Source organism: Odocoileus virginianus, unplaced genomic scaffold (genome assembly GCF_023699985.2).
Source record: "Odocoileus virginianus isolate 20LAN1187 ecotype Illinois unplaced genomic scaffold, Ovbor_1.2 Unplaced_Contig_3, whole genome shotgun sequence".
NCBI classification, from domain to species: Eukaryota; Metazoa; Chordata; class Mammalia; order Artiodactyla; family Cervidae; genus Odocoileus; species Odocoileus virginianus.
In genome coordinates, this window is record NW_027224320.1 from 1,826,945 (window position 1) to 1,844,764 (window position 17,820).

The 17,820-nt window shown below is 55.8% G+C and overlaps 1 protein-coding gene across 9 annotated transcripts in view; it reads right to left on the reverse strand.

Moving 5' to 3' along the window:
* Window positions 1–10,019: 10,019 nt before the first annotated feature.
* Window positions 10,020–17,820, reverse strand: part of IQSEC1 (IQ motif and Sec7 domain ArfGEF 1) — a 277,893-nt gene continuing 270,092 nt past the window's right edge. For 6 of the 9 annotated variants that reach the window (XM_070463465.1, XM_070463464.1, XM_020872512.2 and 3 more), the window contains 2 exons: window positions 14,480–14,529; window positions 10,020–13,402 (listed from right to left, as the gene is read on the reverse strand). In XM_070463465.1, the coding sequence (XP_070319566.1) occupies window positions 12,902–13,402; window positions 14,480–14,529 (551 nt within the window). In that variant the 3' untranslated portion in view covers window positions 10,020–12,901. The remainder of the gene's footprint in view (window positions 13,403–14,479; window positions 14,530–17,820) is intronic. The other 3 variants (XM_070463468.1, XM_020872514.2, XM_070463469.1) reach the window with 2 other exon arrangements.

The following is a 17,820-nucleotide window of genomic DNA, read 5'->3' on the forward strand; positions in this document are numbered from 1 at the left end:
TGTTTCAACACCTATCAAATGATGAAATCAACACAAACATGGATTCCTATGCAAATTTAGTGGGCTAATGTTTAATTCTCCTCCCACTCCACACACTGTAAATTTCAGGGTCTACCAACCCTGGGAGAGAGGGTAAAAAAAAAAAGTCGAGGAGGTGAAGAATCCGCCTGCAAGGAGCTCCAGTACTCTTGCCTGGGAAATCCCACGGACAGAGGAGCCTGGTGGGCTACAGTCCATGGGGTCGAAAAAGAGTCGGACACATCCTAGCCACTAAAGAACAACAAGAAAACCTAAAAATAGAGGCTCTTCAGTTTAAACTTGGTCACAGTGATAACAGCCTTTCAACATCTCAGGAGACCTGAAACAGTCACAGCATCAACAAAGACAAAAACAGCGCAGCTTTGGTTTTTCCTTGTGTTTCAAAAGTCAGAATATCCTAAGATCCAACCAAGCCTGTATTGCCCCACTATGATGCTATGAAACGCATGTTAAAATAATACAAATGCTCTGTTGAAACCAGCAGAATTTGCAAAGCAACCGCTGTGATGTAAGAGCTGAATAAGCTTATTAACTCACCGGGTCTTACCTGTCTGCACAAAGGCCAGCAGAGCCTGAAATCTTATCTGAAGATGGCCAGGCGGCAAAGCCAGCATCTTTAATGCATGGGAAACACCCTACAAGAAGATGCAATGCCAGTTCTTGCACAAGGGACTTACTGCAGACTATTCCTCTTGCAACATGAACAAATAACTCCCAGGAAACATACTTGGGGAAGCACAGTTCAACACCCTAACACCTGAAGGAGCGGAATCCTAGCCCACCACAAGATTCGGCAGGGTCATTGTCAGGAAGGGCTGCAGTCAGCCTCGGCCAGAAAACCCTGGGGACTCTAGCAAAGGCTTCAGGCATCAGCAGTAACATTTCTTTGAAATCAACAACATTTTTTGGTAATCCTTCAAGCCAGCGACTGTGAGACTGCAAACTGGATAACGGAGCATGATGGGGGTACGTGGGGTGCGGAAATTCATCTTAAAGTTTCACCCACTGAGCTGGGGCGGTAGAGACAGCTCAGGCCCCAAGTCAGTCCCTGCATTTCAAAGAGCTTTCAGTGCTCATTCAGCAGGAGCTGATCAAGAATAAACTTGGCTCGCCATCAAAGCTCAGTATAAACACCTAGCAGTGCTCGCTTCGGCAGCACATATACAAAAATTGGAACACCTAGCAGGCTACACTGTGACTTCCCAGGTAGAGATGATCAGTTGTGTTCTCTGCATCCCTTCCGTATTTCTACACTGCCTGCCTCCGAGAAGGGCCTGGCCTGTAGATTCACACACCATCCTGAGAATGAAGTGCACAAAATCCTCTCTCTGTTGTAAATGCCGATTATAGGACCATAGACAGTCGGCATTAAGTCAGAAATTACTAATTGATGTGTCTGTTCTCTTTTAAGGAAAAATTGCTCCTGTTAATGGCTTCATAGAACATGGCGTTCACTTGAATTCATTTTTTCCCCAGTTGTAACTTGTAGGAGAAATAACCAAATGGAACTCACCTAAGGACCTCATTTTGGACTTTTCCCTGTGTGTGCGGGAGCAGTCCTGTCCAACTCTTTGCAACCCCATGGACTGTGAAGCCCACCAGGCTCCTCTGTCCATGGAATTCTCCAGGCAAGAACGCTGGAGTGGGTTGCCATTTCCTTCTCCAGGGGAACCTTCCCCACCCAGGGATCGAACCTGTGTCTCCCGCATTGGCACTGTAGACTCACCACTGAGCCACTGGAGAAGGATTTTTTCCTGTAATGTACTGTAATTAATAGTTTTGGTTTTTCTTTTTCTCCTGAAGACCCAATATTCTCATTGACTCACCCAATATGCTCCAGACTGTAGTAAGTGCCCAGCACTGCCCTACAAATAGCTCCCCTTCTGGGTGCTGACCGCAGTGGGTTTTCAGGTCTTCTAGTCCAGATCTGGGGTCTGGACTCTAGGTCACAAGAAAAGGATCATTTGGGGTGCCATTTACTAAGATGTGCTCCCTAGAATGAAGGATGGTCCCCAAACGTGGATGACTAAGGACTTCCCTGACTTGGATGCAAAGTCCACTTAAGTGTGTGAATCCAGCTTGTGAGATAAAGCAGCCTTTGGTCACCAACACTTCTGTGGATAGAAGAATGTTTCAGGGAATAAATGCTCACCATACATTCTAGTTGTACTATGTTAGCTCCTCATGGGTGTTAAAGATAATGAGCTTAGCTTGATTTCCAGACCCTCAAGATGGGTTTCAAAAAGCAAAGTGAGAAGGAAGACCGTGGGGTAAAGGATGGCTTTCAGACGCAAAGCTGATGCCAAGGTATTTGTCCTTTAAAACCTTTCCCTGGTTATGGCTTTGACAGCAGGTAAGACTACAGGCTCTAAAGGAATACTATTGTGACCGAGAAGGACCCTATGGGGTCCGTGCAGGCCTCGGGGCGGGACGGGGAGCGTCACAAAGAGTCAGACACAACCGAGTGACTGAGCAACCACAAAAAGGACCCTATGGGGTCTTTCTAGAACAGGACTCTCCCCCAACGTCCTCCACCTGCCTTTTGTCTGTAGACAAACCTTAGTCAAAGAATACATTTAATCAGAAAGTGAGAAATTGAAGCAAGAAAGGAAGACAGTCAAGCCAGACAAAATAGTAATAGTTTAGCCATTAAACAAAGCCAAGGACCTTTAGTTCCTCCTCCAAGGCTATAGAGGGGCTTCCCTGATGGCCCAGCAGGTGAAGAATCTGCCCGCAGTGCAGGAGCTGCAGGAGACACGGTTCGATCCCTGGGTCGGGAAGAGCCCCTGGAGGAGGAAATGGCAGCCCACTCCAGTGTTCTTGCCTGGAGGATCCCATGGACAGAGGAGCCTGGGGGGCTACAGTCCATGGGGTGGCAGAGAGTCAGACACGACTGAGCATATGGCAAGGGCAATAGATGATTTTCTTTCTTTCTTTTTTTTTTTGCAATAGATGATTTTCTGAGCCACGCTCTTTGAGCCTTTCTGCAGATCCCGAAACCTCCAGCAGGTGGGAGAATTTAACTGCCTGCTGCCCACAAGCACGCAGACCGCAGACCGGCTGGAACCAGAAGGCTGATAATGCTAAATCCCGATGACCTCACCCCCAACCAATCAGAAAAATGTCCACAAGCTGACTGCACACCCCACAACCCCCCTCCCTTACCCTGTCTTTATAGACCTTTTCCTGAAAGCCTTGTGGGAGTTCAGGCCTGTTAGGCACTGGCTACCTGGACTCCTTGCTTGGCACCTGCGATAGATGCTGCGCTTTCCTATAATGAGTCATCATCATTACTGTCTTCAGCCTCAAGGGGCAGCCCTTCTGGGGCTCCAAAGGTGCCCATTCAGTGGCATTTCACCCAATCCTTAGAGGTGACAGCCACTGCGTGCCTGGACCTCCAGCGCCCCTTTTCCCACGGGAAGCACTCAAGTCCAGGGCTCCCCACAACCAGCTCCCGATTCCCATCATCATTGTGGGGCTATTTTCTGGTACCTCTACTGGTGCCCGTTTTGCATCCATCAGAGTCCAGGGGTCAGAAACCTCAGGGTCATTTGGCCAGGGGAGGTTTAATACGAAAGCGTCTGCCTGCAATGCAGGAGACCTGGGTTCGATCCCTGGGTCAGGGAAGATCCCCTGGAGAAGGATATGGCAACCCACTCCAGTATTCTTGCCTGGAGAACCCCATGGACAGAGGAACCTGGTGGGCTACAGTCCACAGGGTCGCAAAGAGTTGGACATGACTGAGCAATTCACTTCACTTCACTTCAGTACTAAGGCTGCATACTGTCGCCCTGCTTATTTAACTTGTACAGAGTTCATCACGCGAAATGCCAGGCTGGATGAAGCATAAACTGGAGTCAAGATTGCTGGGAGAAATGTCAGCAACCTCAGATATGCAGATGACACCACTCTAAAGGAGAAAGTGAAGAGGAACTACAGAGCCTCTTGATAAAGGTGAAAGAGGAGAGTGAAAATTCAGCATTCAAACATTCAAAAAACTAAGGTCACGGCATCCAGTCCCAACACTTCACGGCAAATAGACGGGGAAAAAATGGGAACACTGACAGGTTTTATTTTCTGGGGCCCCAAAATCACTGCAGACACAAAATTAAAACACTTGCTCCTTGGAAGCAAAGCTATGACAAATCTAGACAGCATATTAAAAAGCAGAGACAGCACTTTGCTGACAAAGGTCCATACAGTCAAAGTCATGGTTTTTCCAGTACTCATGTATGGATGTGAGAGTTGGACCGTAAATGAGGCCAAGGGCCAAAGAAATGATGCTTTGGAACTGTGGTGTTGGAGAAGACTCCTGAGAGTCCCTTGGACTGCAAGGAGATCCACCCAGTCCATCCTAAAGGAGATCAACCCTGAATATTCATTGGAAGGACTGATGCTAAAACTGAAGCTCCAATCCTTTGGCCACCTAATGCAAAGAGCTGACTCATTGGAAAAAACCCTGATGCTGGGAAAGATTGAGGGCAAGAGGAGAAGGGGACGACAGAGGATGAGATGGTTGGATGGCATCACCGACTCAATGGACATGAGTTTGAGCAAACTCAGGGAGATAGTGAAGGACAGGGAAAAGCCTGGTGTGCTGCAGTCCATGGGGTCACAAAGAGTTGGACTGAGTGACTGACCACACTATTATATATAAAGTAGATAATCAATAAGGACCTACTGTCAGCACAGGAGCTGCTTGTTCTGTAATAACCTATATGGGAAAAGAATCTGAATCAGGTTGCTGTACACTCAAAACAAACACAACAATGAAAACCAACTATGCGTGCCTGCTTAGTTGTGTCCATCTCTCTGTGACCCCGTGGACTGTACCCCGCCAGGCTCCTCTGTCCGTGGGATTCTCCAGGCAAGAATACTGGAGTGGATTGCCATTTCCTCCTCCTGGGGATCTTCCCACCTTAGGAATTAAACCTGAGTCTCCTGCATTGCAAGTGGATTCTTTATCCACTGAGCCACTGGGGAAGCCATACTCCAATTAAAAAATATTAAAAACAGAAAGATAAACCCACCACTACAGGAGGACACACTCCGAAGTTGGTAGAACCTGGGGGCGTTGAGGGCCAACTATAAATCACGGCGGGATTAACCCCCACATTCTATAACTGTATGTTCGTTTATATTTAATGCATCGTTAGATGCTTCCTATTGTTTTATTCATACTTTTGTTTTGGTTGTCTGTGGCTTTGTATTTATGCAACTTCTACCAAGTTTAGAAAACACTGCTATAGTCATGTCATAAAAAAAATTTCTAAGTTTTCCTTCCATTGCGGTGATCTTAAGCAGTGTGAGTAACATTGAAATTATCTGAAATTTGAAGGTTTGGAAGAATTCCTCTAAGAAAGCAGTTGAACCTGGCAGTGGATTATTTTCTTTTTCCTCTAATTCTCTTATGGGAATTTGTGTTTAAAATCTCTGTCTCTCCAGGGGTCAGTTTTGCCTCATTATCAGTTTTATCTAGGTTTTTTCAAATTTATTTCCACAGAGTTGTTCCAGGGAGCATGGCTTTCAATTTTTTCCTTCATTGCAAGAGTTTCTTCGCTCTTGGCACATCTTATTCGGTGTGTTTTCCTTTCTTTTCAGGTTGATTTGGTTAGTTACAGGTCCATCAACTTTGATTCTCTGACGGCGCCTTGTTCGAACAGGGCCCTCATCTTAGCTGCCCCTTCCTGTCCTTTGTCACCAGGCCTTCAGGAAACCTGCCTCTTTTAGGGCGCCCCCCCCTCCTCTGGAAGCAGGGTCTCTGCTGCTGCTCTGAGGGTGGTCTGCCCTCACAGGTGGGACCCGAGCTGACGTCACGCCGCCTCTGTTCTGGGGTCCAGGCAGCTCTGCTCGTCCAAGATGTTCACACCCCCACTGACCACTCCCTCAATCTGTGATGTTTGGTCTTTCCTGGTTAGGCTGTGGGTCTGGGCTAGAGAGGCTTCATACGTTCTTTTTCTGACCCGTCCTCAGGATGTGGGAAGGGATTCCAATTCCGGTGGCCTCCATGACCCTCTGGCGTTTTTTATCGTGAATGTTTTCTTTCCTATTAGCCCCACAGCTGGTGACGCCTCCAGAGCTGTGGTCTCCACCTTTCAGGTTTAAGTGGGGCTTCTCCTGTACGGGACACTGGCCACGTTGTGGAGGTATATGGGGAGTGTGGTCAGGAGAACAAGAAAGTCTGGGAAACTCAGCACAGACTATCTTTCAGAGATTCACAGCACACGCCATTTAAACCCCTGAAAGTCTTGAAGGGTCAGAATTAGGAGTAGAAATGAGCTCCTTCACGACACACCTGCCCACAGCCGGCCCCGCTTTCTTGCAGACCCACTCTGTGCTGGAAGGTGGGGTGCGTTCCCGAGGCAGGTGAGTGCTGAATTGACTACACCTGACTGGAAACACCTCAGGGGGATGCATGGCCACTCTGGGCCACCAGAGTGGTCTCACTGTCCATCCCAGGAACTCTGCCCTAAAGTCAGAGTCGGGCACCCCACTCCCCCAGGGCCCCCACTTCTTACTGGAGCCACCACATCTCAGAAACACTGCAGTTTCCACCCATCTGTTCCTTATTCACCAAGACAACACTACCTGATGGCAAGCCCATCAGGGGCCATCCATGTGACGGGCTGGCATGTAAATATCATAGAGCATTGCATCTTCTATAACATCAGGATATGTTAGGGGAGAAAAGGAAAGACAACTGGCACATACACACCTCTGAACCGTACTCTGCGGTACAAGACGGAGTTCCACCGCTACGGAAGTCTGGGAAACTCAGCACAGACTACCTCTGAGAGATTCGCAACACGTCATCCTTCTAAGAGGCGCTGCAGGACTGACGGTTTAACTCTGTCTGATCCAGCATCTCCTAGGTGGTTTCCATGGTGAAACTCTTCCTTCACAAGGGGCACTGAGCGACACTTGCAGACTGTTTGGGGCACGCCCCAAAGGTCTGGACCAGGGAACCAAGAAACGTGCCCAAAGAACAGGGCAGAAGGTGGGAGACCAAACCCTCAGTCATAACTGCTGTGGGGGGCGGGATCGCGAGTGAGTGAGTTCTCCCCACGCTTGTTATGAGTCTGTGCTTCCCAAGTGCTCCAAATATTAAACCATGTTTGATGAAGTTAAAACACAACGAGCAAAAGCCTCCAGCCCTCGCCCAGACTATTCCTTGAATCAACAAGGGAGCGCAGGACCCAGCCGCTTCCCTAGGTCTCTGATGTCACCGTGAACCACCGACGCGCGTGGCGCATTAAGCTTCCTTCTCTGGGCCTTGGTACTCTTCGGGTCACCCAACAAACATCTCCGAAAGCCCTGCTTTGTGCCACGTGTGGTTGGGATCACAGTTGTGCAAGGACCTGACGCTGTCGCACTGAGAGCAACCAGTGATCACGCCCCTGAACAGGCAACGACGCAAACGCACCGCAGAGCAGGTAGTGGCTGAAACCAGCTGCGGGGAACAGACGCTAACTCAACAAAGGCGCGAGCATCCTCCTACGTTTGGGGAACGGCAGGGGTCACGCTTGCACAGGCCCTGAGACAAGGGGAAGACGGCTTCCCTGGGCATCTGGAGGGCTAGCGCTGCTGGAGTGAAAGGGGGTGAAGTGGGGAGGGCAGGGGGACAGACATGCAGTCCCTGTCCAGGAGCTTCTGCAGGTTTATTTTTAATCCTGAGGGCAGCAGGAAGTCTTTGACGTGCCTTCAAGCAGGCAGCACCTTTAGAAGACCCCTCTGGTGGCAGTGGAGAGGGGTTGAGGGGCCCACTGTGGCCGCCAGGAGCCCAGATACTGGGCTCTAGTCTGGGTAACGAGCCTGAGGGCAGGTGAGCCGCGAAGAGGCATGGGGAGGCGTAAGAACTCAGGGAGGTCAAGGCCAAGAGGGCTTGGTGACAGCACAGACTTGGAGAGTCAGGACGAGGACGGGCGTCCAGAGTGCTTCCTAGCTCTAATCTGCACCCCTCGAGGTGATGCTGTTCACCAACGGGGTGGGGGGGCCCGGGGGGCCCAGCTCTGTGATCATGGATTTGGTCCTGGACAAAGAGTTTGAGGTGCTACTTACTGGAGGACCCCAGGGAGGTGGGTGTTCAGAGGAGAGGTCTGGGCTGGAGATTCGAATCCAGGGATTTCTCCAGGAAAACGGAGGGCAGGCTGTGTGCCGAGAGGAGGAAGGGAGACGGCTTTCTGTGACCCCGAGGGCAGCACTCAAGGCTCCGGGGAGGGGTGTCAGCCAGCAGAGGAGACAGGAGGCGTCCCCACACCGCCCCCCGTCACTCCCGAGATGAAGGTGAGAATAGAACCAAGGATGCCACGTGTTCCACCATGGGGCGTGTGAACAGTGTTGAAAGCTGCCAAGAGATCAGGCAAGACGCGAGCTACGGGACACGGCCAGTGAGCAGGAACTGCTCCGGAGGAGCCCTACCGCGTCCTCTGTGTCCCCGGCTCGACTCTCGGGGGCAGGAGCTGCAGAGAGCTGAGAACTCACACACCCTCAGATCAGCCAGTGGTTGTGCCGGGACCCCCGCCCCCTTCCACCCAGCAGCGCGCTTTCAGCTGCATCTTGACCGCAGCGGTCCTGGGCGGAGCGGCCGGAGGCACCCTCTGCCCTGGGAGCCCGCCGTCCCGGGGTTAGGCTGAGCGGCAGGTGGCGGCAGCTCTGTGCGAGGTGACGTCACAGGCTGAAGGACGTCTGCCAGCTCCGGGAACCAGCTGCCCTCCCCTGGAGGGCCCCCCAACCCAGGGCCGCCATCCAGCTGCAGAAACCTGGGAACGCCTTCCCATGGGAATTCCCCTCTCCGTGGGGGGTGGGCCCCCCGCCCATCGTGGCCACTGACATGAACCTCTGGAGCTGCTTGCAAATTAGATGAACGGGTTTTACCTCGTTTTGTTTGTACTGAAGCTTTCAAGGGGGGTAGTCTTTGGAGCCAATCTGGGTTTAAGGAAAGGAGAAACAGTACCAGCCAAGCACATTCTCGTAGAAGCCCTGCTTCCGGGAGAACAGAATCCCTCTTCCTGGCTTCCAGGTCATGTTACCCATCGCATGATGTGGGCTGGGCCTTAGGTGTCTTTCTGCTCACAAGTCAACCCCTTGCCCACCCCCGTGCTTCATAGGGTTCATCTCTTCTAACTCAATGAAAGCACAACATTTTGTTCAAAGCTGCTAGGAATTATAAATACCTTGGGGATCTTCTACCAGTGCCTACGTTGTGATGAGTACCTTTATCTTAAGCCATCTGTCACCATCCTCAAATTCACATCTTCCCAGAGGCCGCAGCCCACCACAGTCAAGACCAGGGATGGGCTACCTCACCATCCGGGGATTGCTGTGTCCGGCCAACAGGGAAACGGCCAGTCTTCCCAGAAAAAGTGAGAACACGAGCATTTCAAAGGATTTATTTGCTTTCTCCACATGATCACAGCTGTGGTTTTACATCAGTAGAGTCTGTTACTTACAAACAGAATACACAGGGAAACAAAACCACTCCTGTCTCCCCAAAGTTACATGGTGGGTGCTGGGCTTCCCGAGAGCCAGGGGGCCCCTGAGGTCTCAGCAGCCTGCACTCAAGTCCTGGTTCTAATCGTGGGAGACACCTCAGTGGTGAGTGACAGTTCCCCAGAGGAGGCAGTGCTGCCTGAGTGCTCTGCGTGACCACAGGCGGGTCACACGGACATCGGGCCCCCACCCCGACTCCAGCCCCAGGCCGACTCATTCTGCAGCCTGCTTCCTGGATCGCCGCTGCGGTGTTTAAGATACCTACGGAAGGACTCGTTTTTCAGGCAGGGAGGGCGGTGGCGCTTTACAGCGGACGGTAAGGGGCATGCTCACCTGTGGCGACACGGCTTCGTGCGGAGCCGAGTCATGTGTGCTAGCTGCGGTCACTTCAGCTTGTCTTAAAACCGAGAGGCTCCTGTGGCATGCAGTGTGGGATGGAAAAATCGCTCAACACCGGACGACTGAGGACATTTTTAAGTAAGAGGCGCACGTCATATTAGGATGAACTTTATTTTTACATTGTTATACAATCCATTCATAAACTTAAAAAAAAATACAAATACATGAGTTCGTTGTTGTCCCAGAAAAGATGTTGGGTGATGGTACCGGCTTGCTTCCTCTAAGGGTCTCCTGCTGAGATAATCTGTGAGCAAAATGCCCCAAGTTCATCCTGACAATGAGAAAGGACAGGCAGCCTGGTGATGCCCCGCCTCCGCCTCCTGTGCGGGCGGGCGGACCCTGGGGTGGTCTGGGGTCCCGAGAGAGTGGTCCCAGGCAAGCTGCCCGGGACCACCAGCTCATCAGGAACATTTGCTTCCCGAGATCGGGGCGGGCCAGCTCCAGCCTCCTCCACGGAACAGTGTGCCTTCTGGGAACACTCATCCCATGATGTGTTTGTCCCCGAAACGCACACGCTGATGAAACCTCACTGACTGGAACCCCAGCCAGCAGAAAGCTGGAAGCGCCCAGCCCTGTGGACCCAAGAGGTCACAGGTGCGGGTTCTGAATGGCCCACAGAGAGAGGGTGCGCTGTGCCCCAGCTCTGCCCTGCTGGCTTCTGTGCCCACAGTGATGGCCCTTTGGAAAGGGCGGCCTGGTGCCTGCATCTTTTCTGGAACAACCTGGAGCTTACAGTTAGATCCTACGATTGGTACAGACGGTGAAGAAAAGCCGACATATTTAATATGTTACCACTTTACTTCAACTATTTGTCAACAGTAACACTGAGAGAGTTTTGCAAATACACAATACACAGTGTGGCCTCACGCGCCTGATGCCGGAGGACATGCAGTACAATTCGACTGTTTCCGGTCACGATGATGCCCTTGAGACCACAAGACAGGACGCCTCGGGGGGCCAGGCTCTGCGGGGTGACCAGGGAGTTTCGGGGTCCGCGGAACTGGGGAGCCTCCCCCCACCTCCCCAGCCCAGCCTGGACCAGAACAGACACACCGTGCTTCCCATCTCTCTGAGCGGATGCCCAAGGGAGGAGGACCACATGGACGGGAAGATAAAAGGCGGGCAGGTTAAAGTCACACTTCTTTCAAGAAAGAAACAGAAAGAAAAAAAAAGGCTCAACTCTAGATTGCTGTATTTGTTCTCTGTGGAGATTAACAAAGTGCTCAGTTTGCAGAATTGCTGGTTTGGAGACCTGGATGATGCGGGGTGGGGTGGGGTGGGGTGGGGGTGGGCAGAGTCCCGGCCGCGGCCGGGGCGGGCTCCCCGGGGCTGTCCCGCCGCAGTCCAGGGCCCCGCGCCCGTGCAGTCCCGCGCCAGCTTCGCCCTTCCTGCGCGGGCTCCCGCCCGGCAGCGGTCCTCCAGTCCGCGGCCTAGGAGCACAGCGCGGGCGGCCGCAGTGGTTCGAAGGGCTGAAACTACAAAGGACGGCCCGTGGGTGACGCCGCCCCGGGGGAGCGGATGGGCCCCCCCACGGAAGCGACAGAGCACCGCGGGAGAGCCGGGCGCGCCCCGGCGGGCGGCGCGGGGCGGGGCCGGGCGCTCCTCGCGCGGCGGGCTCAGACGGGCCCGGAGAGGTAACACGGGGGCGCGAGCACACGGCCACATGGAATCACGATGGTCACGGCCACCACTCAGAAAACAAAACGGGAAGCACACACACCGCCCCGGGGCGCTAAACGCTAAGAGCAGCAGCCTTCGGTTCTCCGGGGCGTCTGCCTGCTGCGGCTGGAGACAGGATGAGGCGGCTATGGAGCTGGGGAGACGAGCATGAGTTGGTCGCTTTCATGTGGGAGATGAACACCTCTCTGCCGGGTGTGGGGCGCCCGCCGAGGGCTCTGAATGAGTGTGCAGTAAACCAGATGCGTACGAAAGAAATATGGATCATGGAAATTCACAGTTATTGCAGCCATTTAAAGTGTCTAAGAGTCTGGGTAACCAACAGTCCGGGACAACCAGTTCTGAACTGGTGGTCCCGAGGTGCTACGGTAGAGTTCACTGCATTTTTAAAATCTATTTGCTTACCTGAAATAACAGAGCAGTTATAATACTGATTACTTATGATAGTCATCTGTTAATAAAATAAGGATTTATACAAAGCAATATCGGACTCTGAAAACAGTTAGATGCTATGTTACTTGGCACGGTTAGTAGTGATCGCGGTAAAGATTTCAGCCAGTCCTGGAGGTGGGGTGTCTCTTCTTACGAAAATATGGAAGTATCTGAGTTTGTCCCTAGCATTTAAATTTTTGGTCTAATCTCTCACACATTTGTCTAAGGTTCTGTCTTCCTAACAGGTAAGTGGGGCTCCTTTTAAAGTCTCTATTGCTAATTTTGTGGACTGAAACATTTGCCTTTCACACACAAATACTACCTATACAGTGTATATATATATATATGTATATATGTATTTATATATTTATATATTTATATTATATAAAGTTTACTTACGTATTTTCATCAACCATATCAGGTCTACTTAATTTTTGCCCATTGTCAATAAAAGAGCAATAATGCAGCAAGTTTTGGGTTATGTGTTTGGTTCTGTCTGCTTTTGTGTGTCATCTCTTCCTAGGCTGGGTCATCACCCCCAGGTACAATGAGGGAGCAGAGCTGGGACCTGGGTGGGGATGGGGGCCAGGGCTCGGTTCAACATCTACTTGGCCGGCAGCACCGTTTCCGGGCTGGTGGTGGCCGAAGCCCACCTCTGGGGCTGAGGGGCGCCCCCGCCAACTCAAACCGGGGGCTGTGTTCCCTGTGACTCGAGCCCCGGGGCTCGGGGGCTCCGTCCAGGCCGGGGGGCTGAGGGGAGGTGCAAACAGAAGGTGCCCTGGGTCTGGTCTGGGGCTGCCGCCCCTGGGTGCGCCTGTGTGGTGTGCACATGTTCCGGGGGGACCGGGACCCCCACCCAGGCTGTCTACACAATTGTGCTGATGCCGCTGGGCTTGGCCTTGCTGCTGGTGGGGGGCGGCGGGGCGGGGGGCTGCCCGTGGTGGTGTAGGGCGTGGCCCGCGTGGCCCGCGGGCAGCGGCGGGTGGCCGTGCGCGTGGGCCCCGTAGGCGGGGTGCCCCCCGTGGGGGCCGTGGTGGTACTGGTGTGTGTGCTGGACGTGCTGGGGCGGGTGGTAGTGGTGGTGATGGTGGTAGGGGGGCGGGCTCTGCTGCAGGTGGCAGTACTGGCCGTGGTGCCCGTGCCCTGGGCCTGCGAGGGGGCCCTCCACAGGCCCCTGGGGGTGGCTGGCCATGGGGTGTGGCGGGTGGGGGGGCGGCTGGGCCTGGGGAGGAGGCTTCCCTCTCTTACTCCCAAACAGGGAGCCCAGGAGGGAGGAGGAGTTGGGCATGGCCTGGTGTGGGCGAGATGGGCAGTCTCGTGGTGATGTAGCTCTCCGGCGCATGTGAGGACTGCTAATGATGGACCCCTAAAAAGGAAATTCATAGAAACCAAAATTAAACGAGCTTAGAGCACTTACGGCAGAATGATTCTTAAAAAAAAAAAGTTTAAAAGTTTCACCCACTGACTGCTAAGCCTTAGTTCCACGTGCTGGCCACAGAGGCCAGGCCCCGTGAGGCTAGACTCGGGGCATCTCCAGACGCTTCGGTGCAGGGCAGTGGGAGGGGGCGGCGGCCCACAAGGGGCCCTGGGGGGGAGACACTGCGGGGCAGCGCAGCCCTGCTGAGCGCTCTGCCTGGGGGGTGGCCCCGCCTTCAGATCAGAGCCCTGAGTCTGCGGGTGTCAGCAGCGTGTGCGGGGCGGGGCGGGGCGGAGAGGGGCCTGCTCCCCCAACACCCTGCCCTGGGCCCTCCTGGGCCCTCTGAGTGTCTGCCTGCTGGGGGGAAGGGGGTGCCGAGGGCCGCAGGAGGGGCTGGGGGAGCCTCCCCCTGCGGGCGGGCACCGCCTAGGCGTCTCACTGCGGCTACCTAACGCCAACCAAACACGGGGAGAGAGGACAGAGAGGCCTGCAAGCTGAGCGGAGATGAGAACAGGAATGTCGAGATGGCTGGAGAATGAATGGAACCTCATGAAATCCACACTGAACTCCTCTCTCTCCCGGCTCTCCGCCCCCGAGCTGGCTGAGCAATTCCGAGGCGCCCTGACTGCAGACACACAGCAATCGAACCTCCAGGAAGGAGAAGCGATGGGGATGGCGGAGCGTGGAAGCCCGAGAGGGCGGGACCGACAGCGAGGGGCGGGGCCGCGGGGAGCCGGGGTGTTAACCATGCTTAGGGGCCGCGGGGCGGGGGTTAAGCGGAGACTAAACCGTGACATACAGACCCGGACCCGCCCCCACGGTTCCAGCCCCCACAAGCGGTGAGGGGCGCGGGCGCGTCTAGGCGGGAGGCATGCACGTGCCAGGCAGGCGGGGTGGATCTGGCCTCTGTGGAGGACGGAAGGAGGAGCAAAAAAAAGAAAAAAAAGAAAAAAAAAAAAAGACGAGAGGCAAAACCCGAGGACGGGAGGCAACACACGACAGCCAGCCGGACGGGCTCCTACTTACTTCCACATTGCTCTCTAGCGATCCCGCACTGCTGCGACGCCCTCGCTTCCCTGCCCAGAACATGCAATACCAGAGGTTAGACGCGACACAGGCCTGCGCTGCCGCCCACGGCCCGGCGGAGCCGGGGGCAGGGCGCTGACGACTTAAAAAGACAAAGGGGTTCTTAAAAAGCAAAAAAAAAAAAAAAAAAAAAAAAAAAACCAAAAAAAAAAAAAAAAAAAATCTTTCCAACCAGGCAAACTTTATCCCCCTCTCGTGGACCGGAAGCCTGAGGGGTGGGTGCCAGGGAGGGTGGGGGGGGGCGGGAACCCTCGGCCATCCGCCCGGCGGGCCAGCTCCTCCAGCAGCTGAAACGAGCCAAGCGTGGCCCTGCGCTGCCCTTCGGTGGATTTCACGGACGTATGTTGCACATACGCACAGGCACGCACACACTGCCGTCTACCCGCAGGGCCTGGGGGCTCTCAGGAGACGAGCTCCAGGTCCCCTCTGGGGCCGTGTTTGCCTTGTGCAGTGTCTGGCTGGGGGCATGGGTGGGCCCGCAGACCAGCTCTCCCCTCTGTGAGCGCCAGCCCCCCAGGACGCCACACGCCTTCCAGGCCGTGAGCCCTCGCTGACACGCCTCCGAGTGCCCTGCATGTGGCGCAGGGCAGGTGGGCAATCCGCGCTGGCCATGCCCAAGGAGGCTGAGTCTTCCTCTTGGTTCTGGAGGCCGGGAGCCCGCCCCATTCTCCAAACGACTTCTCCGGGGGTTCCTGCAGGACACCGAGGCTGTCGGGGACGATGGTGCTCCAGCTTGAGGGTTCGGCCAGGTCCAGCCTCCAGCCAGCTCTTGGGGGCAGAGGAGGGACTCCAGATGTTCTTCTGGCTTCCACAAGCCCCACCGCACGGGACAGGTGCCCTCTGTCCACGCCAGGAGGAGATGGAGGCTCTGACTGATGGACTGAGCGACTTCGTTCCCACGGCGAGCAGTTTACACCACATCCGCCTGTCCACGTGAGGCGGGAGACCTTGGCCACGCTGCCTCCGAGCTGGACCAGCCCAGGCGCCCAGAAGACGGAAGGGGTGGCCTCGTGCCATGGTGTGGCCCATGCCCCTACCTGCGCTGGGCAGACAGGGTGTGTCTGGACCCTTTGGGTTAAAACGGTGGCAGCTGCACATGCCCACAACAGCAGGCTGAGGGGGGTGTCCAGGGCCTGGGTCTTCACCTGCTGACCCCCAAACTTGAGTCCAGCTGGGAGCCTGGGGTCCTCTGAAGGCGGTGCTGGGCCCTGGCCCCAGAGCCCACAGGACTGGGCTTCACAGTGGATGTGGATGCTGAGGACCACGGACACGGGCCCTCGTCCCCAGCTGAAGGAGACCGGTCCCTCCTCATCTTTGAGCAGCTGTGAGACGAGGGGCGATCTCCCCTTCCTGCCTTGTCTCAGCACAGCAGCGCGGGGGCATGGGCAGAAATAGAGTCCCCAGCCTCCGGAGGGGGGTGACCCCCTCCAGCACCCTGCTGACTCTCTGCCTCTGTGTCCCCGTCGATGAGCCAGGCGGGCCCTGCTTTGCCCTCCAGCCAGCCTGCTTCTCCCACCAGGACTGGGCCAGGCCCGGGCTTGGTGTGGGGGCATCAAAGGCTGCCCCCTGGAGCTAAACAGAACCCCTCCTGCCCACCGTAGGCCAACACTCAGGAGGGCTCTTACTCGGACGTCCAGGAGGGAATCTGGCTTTCTAAGAACTCATCTCTTCGACTTCGCAGGTCAACAGGAGATACGGGATGTCCCTGCGCTTGTCTGCGCTCCAATCCCGGGCACGCCCGTGGACACCTGCCCCCTGGAGACCACGTGCAGGCGTGTGCACACGCACACCCCATCTACTGATGGAGGGGGAAGGGCCGGGACTGCGCAGTCCCGGGGGCCCCCGTCTCGGAACCCTGCACGAGCCTCAGGGAGCGCCCCGTCCTAGCCGGTGCCTCCCAAGGGCCAGAGCAGGCCCGGTCAGCCTGACCACGGCCAACTTGGACGCCACATCTGGATGGATGGATGGCGTGGCTCTTCACAGCCTCCGGGCTTCTCGGTGGTGGGACAGCAGCCAGCAGGGCCCCAGCCCAGGTCTCACGCCATGGCCCTCGCAATGGTGAGGGTGACAACAGCTGGCACGCTGGGCCAGGCCCCCCCAACACTCTGCGGGCAGCAGCTCTCACAGACCCTGGGGGCAGCGCTTGTCCCTCCTGCAGCCGGGGAATGGAGGCTCAGAGGAGTGACTCGGCCGAGACTGGCAGCCAAAGCCCCCGAATCAGCATGCTGTGTGGGCCCAGCTAGGCTCTGCCTGGAGGCCCTTGGGATCCTTGACCGCAGGCTGGCACGGCTCTGGCACCCCTGAAACAAGCAAGGGCCCCGGCAGAGGCGGAAGGGGGACCACATGGACGGAGACTGGAGAAGACCTCTCAGCTCAGCGGGAGCTGGGTCAGGGCCGCGTCCTCCTCTGGCTCTTGGCAAGCCGGCTGCCTGGGTCCTGCTGAGCCGTCAAACCACGCCTGCCTCCTGGGTCCCCGAGGTTCATGGCAGGCTGAGGCCCCGTCCCTGGGGTCCTGGCTCTTGGATGGCCGGGTCGTCGTGGGTCTGGGGCAGCCACTCTGGGAGCAAGGACAAGCCCCCGCTGGGTGTCACTGGCCCTCCGCCTGGGCCATCCTCTCCAAGATCCTCTTGGCTGGGCACGCAGGCGGGGACGTCACTGCCTTGAAGCGCTTCTCCCTGACCCTGTCCAGCACAGGGCGCACACCTGTGGCCTCTTCCAGGAGGTGGCTGACGCTGGCCTGTCTTCCTTTGGAGATCGCGGGTGGGGGGCCTGTCCCAGGCGGCGACTGAAACACCTGCCGAACCTCACCTCCCACCGTTGGGAGCAGGTGGCTTCTTCCTGGGGACCCTCTTTGGCGTAGGGTCCAAGGACTCTGGCCCCCTGCAGTCCTTCTTGGCTGAGAATCCCCGACAGAAACCAGCCAGAGCTCAGAGCTCGGCCCCTCACCCAGCCGTGCACCGGGCACACGGCTCCGTCTACAGAGAGCAGACGCCTGGGGTCCTGACCGTCAGCAGCTGGAGTAACTGGCCAGCTGCACTGAGGCCGCTCCTACCTGGGGGGCTGGACGGGGCCCCTGGCGGCCCGAGGCGGCCCCACTGCACAAACCCAAACACGGGCCCCGGGCCCCAGAGCGATTCGGTTACGTCTAGCTGGGTGTCACGAGCTGCGGGAAAACCAGCGGTTCTCAACCACGGCCACGCTGCCAGCCAGACTCTGCCCTCTCCCTGCCGAGGGCGCCCGGCAGTCTTCAGGGAGGTTCCCGATTGTCGTGACCGGGGTGC